The following is an 11,866-nucleotide window of genomic DNA, read 5'->3' on the forward strand; positions in this document are numbered from 1 at the left end:
TTGCAAATCGTAGCTGGAAGTTGAGATATGTTTTGATTTCTTTGTTGTTGAATGTGTAATTTCTAATTATTAATATCACCCCCAAAAGTTCAAATTTTGTTGACTGATAAACTTTTTTCATACAACTGTAAGAAACACAATCAAAGTGCTGAGCAAAGATGGTAAATTTGTGAATCCATTCGACTTTTTTGGGACTTTTTAAAGGAATTTCAATCAATTGGTATGTTGATTAGTGCGATGTTTCCAACTATTTCAAGTAAATCCTCCTTTTGCCCGTATGTTGATTGTTCGTGGTCATGTTGTTCTCTGCAAATGTAAATCCTCCTTTTCCGCTTCTTATTTATTTAACATTAGCTTCAGTGACTTTTGCTTATTCATAACTTCTTGCTGTTAGAGTCCTATTGTTATTCTTTCTTTCAAGTTTGTTGATTCTTTTTTTTTCTGTTTTTGTGAAGATTCCTCAATGTAAAAAGCTGCAGTGTGAATAACCTACTGAGGCAAGACTACTTCGAATTGCTTATATGGGATTTTATCTCTATAGAAAAGAGTGCCAATAACCTTTGTGAGTCGTGCAACTATTTCAAGTCTCGATGTTCTTACACCAAAAGTCTTCACTGGGTTACTCGCTGGAGCATAAAAGGTGTGAAGAGATTAGAAAACTCATTCCAACTCTTAAAAATTTGGGTGTGGGTGTCTGGTTCAATTTTTTTTTTAACTTCTACTTGCTTTGTTTTGGTGCAGCCAAAGAAAAAACTAGGTGCATCCATTCTTGATCTTGGTTGTGCTCTTTAAGTATGTCTATTAACCTTTTCCTTTCGCTTTCTTGCAATGTTCCCTATTTTTATAAATTCAATCATTCCTTGAATTTTTAGTCAAATATACGGTGTTTCGACTCCTCACTTTCTCTCTTTTGGTGCAGTCAAAGAAAAAACTAGGTGGATCAGTTCTTGATCTTGATTGTGCTCTTTAGGTATGTCTGCTGACCTTTTACCTTCTTTTTCTTGTAAAGTTCTCCATTTTCTGAATTTTACTTCCTTGAATTTTTAATCAAATCCATGGTGTTTAACTTTTGAATTGAGTATTCTACGGTCAGTTGTTATGAGATGAATTTCTTGTATTCATTGCAAGTCATATAACAGACGCAGTTCGTGTGAGTACAAAAATCTGGCAAGTTAATAGTGCTATAACTACATTTGTAGAACTGAAGTGTTGAATTAGTTTTATTTTTTATTTTTTACAGGACGTGAAGAACTGTAGGTATTAATGTTGTATGTTTACCTACACCTTAGGAAGTGGGAGTCGTGTGAAGTGGAATGCCACTTATTCTATGTTTTGCTTTATATAACTAAGTTGTAATTTGGAGTTTGTTAAGAGGGATCGATAATAATGTAGTTCTTTACATTTCTTTATTTTGTTTTTCTTTCAAATCCTCTCTTGATCCATGAAACTCCAAAACTTGTCATTAACATTTTCAATTTTTATTATTTGTAGGTATGCGTGTTTGATGCCAATGCTGGAATTACTTGAAATGATAACTTTGTCTATGCTCGCGTTAAATGGTATGATAACAAATATTATTGATTCATTTGTATATTTTTATTCTCTTGAAACTTCTTATCTCATTGTGTATTAATTAAGTTAAGCTTGTTTTTACTTGGTTGCAGCTCTATAAGTGTTGGCTTTGAATTGTGCTTGGTTAAATTTCGTAATGAATAAAACAATTTTTTGGTTGTAAGTATCGTAATGAATAGACCTTTTTGCTTGTGTTTCCGCAATGTATGTGTGAGTGTTGAAATGTGTACCGCAGGCCTGTGTTTCAGGATAAATTGTGTCGCAGGCCTGGGTTGCAGGATAAATTCAATAAGTAACAGGTTTAGCCTGTGACAAAATCCTGGAAATGGTGTAGTGCACCTATGTCAGAGCAAGGAACTAATTTTATTGGTAGGGCATGCACAAAGACATAGTACTTTTTGTCACTCATTGTGATGTCTGCCAAAGAAATAAGAGTGACACAACCAATGTTGCAGGGCTACTTCAACCCCTCCCTATATATCCCAGACCAGCCATGGAAACATATCACTATGGGCTTCATAGAAGGCTTAACTGTCAGCAATAAAAAGATTGTAATTCCTGTCATTGTGGACAGACTCACCAAGTATGCTCATTTTTTTGCTCTTCAACACCCCTACACAGCAGCTTCAGTTTCTCATACCTTCCTCAATGAAGTGTTCAAATTACATGGCTTACCTTCATCCATTGTATCTGACAGAGACAAGGTCTTCACAAGAAAGTTTTGGCAGGATCTATTTAAGGCCTTGGGCACTAATCTCAACCTCAGCACTGCATATCATCCCCAAACAGATGGCTAGACTGATAGGGTCAATGCTTGCTTAGAAACTTATTTAAGATGCCTTACTGGCCATAAACCAAGCAAATGGAGCCAATGGATAGCTCTTGCAGAATGGTGGTACAATACAAGTTTCCATACAAGCCTCAAGATGTCTCCATTTCAAGCACTTTATGGGTATGTGTCTCCACACCTTGCATTTCCTCCTTATGTCACCACTTCTGTTGATGCTGTTGAGACATATTTGAAGGAAAGAAACTCCTTACTAGATATTTTTAAGGAATCACTCCACACAGCTCAGACCAGAATGCAGTTTTATACAGATCAGTCTAGAAAAGACAAATCTTTTGAAGTAGGTGATCTGGTGTATCTTAAACTACAACCATACAGGCAAGCATCTCTATCCTTGAGACAGAATTTCAAATTGTCCTCAAAATTCTATGGTCCCTTTCCAGTTTTGCAGAAAGTGGGTAAAGTGGCTTACAGGTTGGAACTACCCTCTTATGCACGCCTACACCCAGTATTTCATGTGTCCCAACTCAAGAAACACATTGGACTTAAGAACACTCCAGTTCCAAACCTGCTTGTGGTGGACCATGAAGGTGCAATAATCATGCTGCCTGAAAAGATTCTCCAAACAATACAAATTCTACAGGGTGGCAGGCTGGTCAAGCAGGTGTTAGAATACGGGCATCCAACTCAAAACCAATTGGTGATGAGCGGAGAGGCCCTAAGAGATTATAAACCCAAGGATCTTAGATTGCCCAACAATGTGGGACTAATAATCTCAACACTCCCCCTCACGTGTAGCCTCGTTGGGCCTAACACGTGGACAATTAAATCAGGTGACGCGAAGTAAAGGCGCGGTCAAAGACTCGTCGCAAATAACCTGCTCTGATACCAAGTGGAATCTATAATATTCTGGCACAACACTAAAGTGTTATGTCTCTTTCTATTTATACAAAACACATGTACAAGTAAAGAGGTAAACCCTACAGAGTTTCCTTATATGGCAGACTTACTACGCAAGCTATACATAAACTTCATATACAAGTTAACTACTTCGACTCAATACATGTTTTGTATTCACACCCTCCGTCAAGTTGAACGGCTGCGGATCAGCGACGAATAACTTGTTCCGAATGAAATAAAAACGTGGATTACCAAGAACTTTAGTAAATATATTAGCAAGTTGATCCTTAGTTGAGATAAAATGAACAAGAAGTTGACGACGGTTGATCTCTATATGTTTTGTACGAGCATGGAATACCGGATTCACAGTCAAGTAAGTAGCCCCAACGTTGTCGCACCATGTTAGAATACGGGCAACCAACTCAAAACCAATTGGCGATGAGTGGAGAGGCCCTAAGAGATTATAAACCACAAGATCTTAGATTGCCCAACAATGTGGGACTAATAATCTCAACAGCAGGTTCTTCTACAATGGACAAACTCTTCTCCTGAAAATGCCACATGAGTAGCTCTATCTGATGTAAAGGCGCATTATCCAAAATTCATCCTTGAGGACAAGGATTCTTTTGAGGGAGAGGCAATGTCATAGTGTGACAGTTAGGGCTGTCCTTTTTGGATGCCTTTAGTAATTCTGTGGGTGTACTTAGTTATTTCTGCTGCTACCTATTTGGTGATTGTTGTCCACTTGATTTAGTCCACGCGTCCCTCATCTGTTGGGAAGGATTAGGGTTAATGATTGGATACTTAAATGTGTAAGAGAGGCTTATTTTCTCTCATTTGAATTTTATGAATTGAAACCCATTTTTGGCTGCGTTCTTATGAACCAGATTTGGCTCATTTCCTCACGGATTTGAGATTTTGTTATCCATTTTCATCACCATTTCATCTCCTGATTGTTAATTTGTTGTGTAACCACAACACAATCCACCGCATTCCACTGCGAAGATCGATGCTCTAGTTTATGTTTAGTAGTAGCATAATTGGAACTCCATTCTTTTATTGTAACTAATTGTATTCCTGCATTTTTTTATTATATCGGGATTCCAGTCAAGTATGTGCTTAGCGAATCAGGTATAAAATGATAAACGATCAGATTCGGGGCAAGAGTTTAGGAGAGAATGCAAGGAATAAAAGGAGTCGGAGGAAAATAACGAAGCAGAGTAAAAGGAGTTGGCACAAGAGTTTAGGAGAGAATGGAACGCGTAAGAACAGATAAACAAAGAAGAACAGAACAACAAAAAACCCGTCGTAAGACTAAAAGAAATGAAAACCCTAATTCTATCAGTAGCCATCTCAATAGCCATCTCAATACCGATACCATCATCTCCAATAACCCTCTATTCAATTCCACGGAGATTCACTCTGGAACCATGAAGGAGACAGAAATGGATGGAAAGATTAAATCTCATGCTAGCGAGAAAGAGCTCATACCTATGGAACCCAACGGCGCTTCTAATATGATAAATCTCGATTCATATACTCTTTTATCTCTTTTCCCCTGTTTTGTCTATTCGATTCAATCTGATCTATTTTATGTGAACATCTCGATCCCCAAATAAACAACAGAAGGAGATCATCGAAGATGATGCAGAAGCTAAGATCAAATCTTTATCAGCAAAGAGTACGAATGTCATCGATCATGATGAACAAGAAAGATCAAAGAAGGTTGCAGTTCCTTTAGACTGTGTGGCTTATTGCATCCAATGTGGAGCCTTGGGGCATTGGGATTGTAAAAATGCAAGAGTAGTATTCCCAGAAAAGAACCATGGAAAGAAACTTTGTCCATGTGGTTCTGGAAAATTCGTAATCATTACTGTTAATCCTGGTGGTTGTGAGTTTTTCAGGTGCCCTGTTAACGAGGTAACTAGGTTTTTTTTTTCCTCCTTTTGTCTTTCTATGATTTTATTGTTTTTCTGTAATTTGTAAATTCTGTATAAACTTGTATCTGTTGTTACTTGTTTGTATCTTCTCCCTTTTCTCATATGGCTTTACATATATCTCTCTGTGTTGCTTTATTTATCAGCGCTGAATTGGGGGCCCTGGAAAGTAATTGGGGGCCTCCCACTATAGGACAAAAAAGGTCATCCAATCCTAAGTTGGGTCACCCCTTATCCAAATATTTTGGTAATGCCTAATCTACCCCTTATCTAATTAGTGGTAATCTCACTTAATTAGTCCAAATTTTAAAATCAAAATCAAAATCAATTTTTCTTTTTTTTTTGCGAATTTTATGTTTGCAAAAAAAAAAGTTTTTGCACAAATTCGTATGAAAAGTCGTCATGAATTTTTTTTAAAAATAACGACCCTCAGGAGTCGCCATTGTTTCAGTGATGACTCTGAATAGTCGCTATTATTTAAAAAACGGCCCTCAAGAGTCGTCATTGTTTTAGTGACGACTCTAGACAGTCGTTAATGTTCAACTACGCATATGACGACCCTTTAATGTATTCCGCCATTAGCGAATCTTTAAAGAAGATAACGACTCTTTTATAAGCAATAACGACTGTTTAGAGTCGTCATTGAAACAATGACGACTCCTGAGGGTCATTTTTGGAACAATAATGACTGTTTGGAATCGTCACTGAAACAATGACGATTCTTGAGGGTCGTTATTAAAATTCATGATGACTTTTCATACAAATTTGAGCAGAAATTTTTTTTTTGCAAACATAAAATTCGAAAAAATAATAATTTGATTTTGATTTTAAAAACTAAAATAAAATAAATAAGGGGTAAAATAGTATTTTCACTTTATTATTGATACGCCCTTGAAAATTTTGGGGTGCAACAAAATTGGTGAGGCCCCTAATTAAGCCCCGTTATCTATATCTTCACTCAACTATGGTTCAATGACATGTTGATGGACCAGGAAGATGGAGGCTGTGGATTTTTTGAGCCGTGTGAGGATCCGTCAGCAACTACTGTGTCTGCATCAAATGCTTCAGTTGCTGATCTTCCACGCCCGTGTGATGCTGACTCCAAATTAGGTCTGACAGCAAAGACTGGACAGAATGTTCGTTCTCCTGGTAAACAGGTATATGGAGTGTATAACTCTAGAGGTCTGGTGCACTCCGGGAATAGATAGTCACATGTTGAATCAGATTCAGATCGCAAGTAAGAACAAAACAAAAACATGATAATGGGTAATATTCCACACTACTTTAGTTTGCTGTTTGATCACCCCACTCATATGACTAAGTTAGATGGGGTATTATTTTTAGTTTCAGCTTTATCATATGTACTGGAGTCTATGAGAATTGGCAAAACAGAACCAATAACTTCATTTACATTGTGTACAAGTATTTGACGGCTCTTATTTAGGAATTAAAGAAAACAGATATTTCAAAGATCACACCTCCCACTTATTGAAAATGCTTATTGAACCAGACACCAACATTAAGAAAGCTTTCGAAGTCAGATTGCGGCCTGCAACAAAAAAACAAGGTTCATCCTGAAGAATTTTAAGAGAACAATGCTAGGGAAGTTAATTAACATAAAAATGACCAAGTGAACCTGTCAATTCCATGGGTGTCATTTGGAAACACGATCACCTTAACCTCAACTCCATTCTCCTTCAATGCTCGTGCATACTACACAGTTTTCCAACCAATGATGTTAGACTATTGGAATCATGTAATATCGAATTCCCAAGCTGTCAATTTTAACTGTGTTAGACTAACAGACTACATGAGCAATCTTACTTGCAATCCATTTGAAACTGGAACACGCAGATCCTGTGCGCCTAGAAGCAAGAGGGTTGGTGTTTTGACCTGAAGAAACAACAAGCACAGAGCTGAACCACCAAATGCTGCGCTTTTGGGGAAAATCATATGAAAATGCTCTCTTTATTTCTACTCGAACATAATATCAACACACAACTAACTTCAAACTTTAGTTACAATATAAAGTACCTTTGAGAGGTGTGATATAGGAGATTTGTTATACAACACACGCAGATGATCAAGTGAAGGTGCCTCTGTAAAGTACACTTTCCCCTCCCTACCCCCATATGCTTCCACAAAACACCACTCAGGAATATCAGACGTACCAACCATCAACGCAAGACTGCAAACAGGATTTCTCGCAGCCGCTGCCACAAACCTATCTGGTGCCTACACCAAGAGAACCAAGACAAGTACATTAATTAGGGAAGTTGAGTACTCAAAACTATTCATAAGAGTCCACAAGGCAAACAACCTATTCCTAAAATGAGAATGGACTTAATTCTGAAGGTTAAAGAAGATGATAACAGCCAATACCGAATTATATTGTGTCGAAGGAAATGGTAGAAGCAATAAATCTGGGATATACAAAATATATCCAACTAAAGATATCCTAGTTTATGTCCTTCTGTCTTGGAGTCCAGAACATCTAAAGTGGCAAACTACCTGGCCGATCAAGTGGGTTGTTAAAAAGCCCCCGTGTGAGCCTCCAACAACAGCAACTTTAGATGGGTCTGCAAGACCCATTTCAATGACATGGTCTAGAGCTGCAAGTACGTCATTGACATCCTGCCCACATTAAGAAATCTGTCATTAAGGTATGAATAAGGGGAAAGAAATACTATCTAAACAAGAAAACATATCTAAGACAGATAAGTAAGTAAACACCTGTGATCCAATTTTTCCGAGGATTGATTGTAATGCCTCCTCTCCAAATCCCAATGAACCTCTGAATAATTACCAGCAACTCAGCAAGAGAATTCATCACGATAAAGAGGATACACCAAGGGTGGCCGATATCTCGACTAACCCCATAGTAACAAATGAAAGAAATTTCTGGGCTTACCTATAATTTAAAATGAGCAAGCTGTAACCTAATGCAGACAGGAATGCATGATTTTTATTATAGTTAGTCGATACGAGAAAATGCGGTCCACCATGAAGGCTTACAATCAATGGATCACATGCACCACTTTTCCTGGTTTTAGAAGAAACAAATATGGCTTCATAGGGTGTCCTGGCACCTGAAATGAATTGAATACATATATGAATATAGATGCTGCAACAGAACACACTAACACTAACAATAGCTTTCTCAAATATGTGAAACTATCTGATTTACATTATTTAGTGTTGGTAAATTCTAAATTCCAATAAATTACCGTCTGTAAGCTCTACAGAGGCATCGCGAACTGGAATCTTCATTATACTATACTGGAGAGATGACAGCATAGATCTAACCTGTAGCATATTTTGTTGAATACGAGTTACGTCAACTTATGAAGGAAAACAATTTGAGGTGCCAGTATGTATAACATGAATAGGAATATACAAAAGGATGTCGCTAACCTTGGTAGGGTATTTGGAAACAGGACTTGAAATATGTAGCCAACTCCATTCCTTCCTCTCAGTAGAGTACCCATACTTGATTTCAGGAGGCTCTACGGGACTACTAGACACTTGAAAGAGAAATAGAAAAAGAAGGGAAAATCATTTATCTAGTGTCGATTTGGTTCGTGTGAGAGTAAAAAGAAGATCAGTATTTGATGTACCGGCGAGAATATTGTCCCCATCTAAGGCAAGAATGTCCCACGAAGCACTTGAATTAGGAGTAACTCGAGATACTCTCCCACTACGTAGAAAACATAATAGAATTGTCAATCACAAATAGGAACACGGTCTGAGTAGAGCTGAAAATAAAAACTAGGTTGATGGTTACCTAAACACATCAACAGAAACTATTACTTGACTGCTGCGCCAGTAAGAAGGCATAATCATTGTCTGTCCATCAGGAAGCCAGGGGTTACGGAGGAAACTTGAACAGTAAAGTCCAGGAAAGCAATCCTCTTCAGCACAGTTTACAACTGGGACCTAAACAATAAAGAAAATGTACATTCCTTAGTACACTTTGCAGATTTTTTGGCCTGAAGGTACAAATGAGCATCCATTTCATGAACTTTGCAGTTTCCTGCGCTGCAGGTGGATGCATCTGCCAACTATTTCTTACCATTTTAAAGCATAATATAAAATGAAGTTAACGCATAAGAAAGAACAGCTTACCACGTCAATCAATTTGGGAGATGTGTTAGGCTTCCCATCAGTAGGCCAATCAATCCTGTGAAGAGAGTTGGTGGCATTATGTGCTCCACTATCCACAGCACTTTTTGCAGACAGGAAAACAAGGGACCTCCCATCTGGGCTGTAAATCAATTATTCCCCTCAGCACTTTCAAAATTGGCTCAAAAGGTATTTTCCTAATATACCAAATTTAGTTACAGGCCAACAGAACAAAAAATGGAAGTAATATAGTGCACCTGAATCGGGGAAAGAATGCACTACTTATGCCTCGAGTAAGATTGATGGCTGCAGTCTCAACTTCATTTCTGTCACCCCTGGAACATAATAACGCTAATGATCACAATCTAAACAACATCAGGCCAGCTAACTTAAAACTAGAACCATAACGGATGAAAGATAACTAGATAGAAATTGGAACCTACTTGGTATCAAGTTTATCAGTTTCTGATTTGTGAACTGATGCTTTGACTGCGTATAGAGCGCAAGGCCTATTATAACAGAATTTTATACCAAGCTTTCTTTCGGTGTTTTCAGATCCACAGTCTGATGGCCACCCAACAAAAACCAAATACTGGTCCAAATCATCATTCTTTGGTGCCCATACAACTTGTCCTACACTTAAGGACTTGGAAATCCCATCAACAATGTGCACATCTCCACTGAAATCAGGACAGAATGAAATTTAATCATGCCCTAGTATGCATGTGATTATATGTTAAAGTGTTGACTAGAAAGATGTCGGACCTAACAATATTGACAACAAATAATCCAGGACGCCTTTTCCCCGAATAGCCTTCACCCCATTCCTCTTCGAAATCTCCTTGCCCTTTCCAGCTATTGCAGTCTTTCTCTGTAGAACCTGTTTTCTTGTAGCCGAGACCGTCAAACACTGGCTTGGATGGACATGGATCCTCAGCAACATAAGCAATGACAGTTTCATCCGAGCTCCAGGAAATCCCCTCAAACCTATGAAGCAAACAAGCATCGCAAAATTAATCAAAAGGATTCAAAGCTCACTTTCAAACTCTCTCTAAAACACTACTCATTAACATAAAAACCGCCGAGTGTCACTAGGAACTACCATCCATCAGTATACACTGAGCCATGAACAGACTTTGGAATATGTATTTCCTTCTCCACCTGAGATGGTCCCCAGATTTCAAATTGTGTTGGACCCTCATTTTCCTGATTTCGTATAAGAAGCATTTTCTGTCCTGACGGTGATGGAACAATTGTTGATACACCTGACATTTCAACAGGGAATGGCGCCCATTGAAAGCTGACAGACCCATCACTTTGTTTTGCAATATGAGAACATAGAATATGAGTCCGTTTTTTATTTCCTAAGAGATTTGGTTGGGTTATCAAAAACATTCCCCGGGTACTACCTCCTGCAGTACAAACACATAGTACATATTGCAGCTTAAAAACAAATATTGGCAAGAGTTATATCACAACAATGACGATAGAGAAGTGAATTTCTTACCATTCTCCGATTTAAAGACCCATGCCTTGTCGATGGTAGATAAGGAGGCAAATTCTGTAAGTAATTTAGATTGGGAAGCAAATTCTTCCTCATTTGCCACATCTAATCCCTGAGAGACTTCTCTCATAGCTACCAATGTCGAAAACTTCTGCCTATGTATAAAGCTTAACTAATTGATCAGTACAAGTAAAACAGAAAAAACCACTGAAAACTAGATAACTGATATCTCTGAGGACTTTAGTCAGTGTAATCATGGGCAGTTTTTAATTGAATTCAATAAGACATTTCTGAGACAAACAACAAACACCTATTTCCATTTCTGTATCCAACAAAGGTTCTGCATATTTAGTTGAGTAAAACTTAAAATCCAAGAATTTAAAATCCAAGTTAGTAGAGACAGAACTACAAGGTGAATTTTTGAAGTACTTATAACACTAAAAATCGCACCCATCTTGCTAATCATGAACAAATAGTCAGAGATAGACTTACTTGTGGCGTGCAGCAGAAAATGTTGAGAATCTGTAGTCTCAGATTGAAAGGGAGACTGTAGTAGGGGTATTGGTGTGGAATGCGCCATATTCTCTGGTCTTTGTCAGTGGATAAGAGCAATTAGAATATTAATCCTCTGTCAACCACATCAAAGGATGGTTTATTTTCTTTTGGGACTGTCCGGATCTGATTTGATTTATTTATTACGTCTGGATCAGACTCTTTACATCTGACTCAAAAAGTATAAAATATTAGTCATGATCTTTTTTTATACTGAGCGAGTCAGGTAAATAATTTTGAGTCAGGTCGTCGTATCTAACAGCATGTTAGTTTTTTCTTCTTTGATTTTGACTCGTCTGAATCTGACTGAAATCACCTGGTTCATCTGGATTCTATTCAATATGAGTTTTTTTAGTCAGATCTAATTTATCCGACTCAAAAATATGTGAGTCAGTGGCTTGGTCCCATGAGTCAAGGGCATTTTGTTACCTGACTCAAAAGAGTTCAAGTCAGGGGTTAGGTCTGACTCGGATCTGACACAAATTTAAAAAC

At 37.8% G+C, this 11,866-nt stretch overlaps 1 protein-coding gene across 1 annotated transcript; it reads right to left on the bottom strand.

Annotated features, from left to right (window-relative positions):
* Positions 1–6,421: 6,421 nt before the first annotated feature.
* Positions 6,422–11,417, bottom strand: LOC113347893 (acylamino-acid-releasing enzyme-like). Its single transcript, XM_026591584.1, has 18 exons — positions 11,315–11,417; positions 10,826–10,977; positions 10,421–10,730; positions 10,084–10,305; positions 9,762–9,998; positions 9,576–9,653; positions 9,322–9,460; positions 8,981–9,132; positions 8,814–8,893; positions 8,611–8,720; positions 8,424–8,502; positions 8,108–8,285; positions 7,930–7,990; positions 7,708–7,830; positions 7,231–7,431; positions 7,021–7,089; positions 6,833–6,909; positions 6,422–6,745 (listed from the first exon to the last, which is right to left on the bottom strand). Exons 2-18 carry the CDS (start codon positions 10,950–10,952, stop codon positions 6,682–6,684), a joined length of 2,307 nt encoding a protein of 768 aa, XP_026447369.1. The 5' UTR covers positions 10,953–10,977; positions 11,315–11,417; the 3' UTR covers positions 6,422–6,681.
* Positions 11,418–11,866: the final 449 nt, after the last annotated feature.

Source organism: Papaver somniferum, chromosome 2 (genome assembly GCF_003573695.1).
Source record: "Papaver somniferum cultivar HN1 chromosome 2, ASM357369v1, whole genome shotgun sequence".
In the NCBI taxonomy this organism is placed as follows: Eukaryota; Viridiplantae; Streptophyta; class Magnoliopsida; order Ranunculales; family Papaveraceae; genus Papaver; species Papaver somniferum.

What these genes read in the sequence shown, in the direction of transcription:
- LOC113347893 (XM_026591584.1), bottom strand. Translation starts at nt 10,952, where the DNA reads ATGAGAGAAGTCTCTCAGGGATTAGATGTGGCAAATGAGGAAGAATTT. An exon ending in GGTCTTTAAATCGGAGAATG is followed by an intron (nt 10,731 to 10,825) that starts GTAAGAAATTCA and finishes TTTGTACTGCAG; the next exon opens with GAGGTAGTACCCGGGGAATG. An exon ending in GTTTCTGTTGATGTGTTTAG is followed by an intron (nt 8,894 to 8,980) that starts GTAACCATCAAC and finishes TTTTCTACGTAG; the next exon opens with TGGGAGAGTATCTCGAGTTA.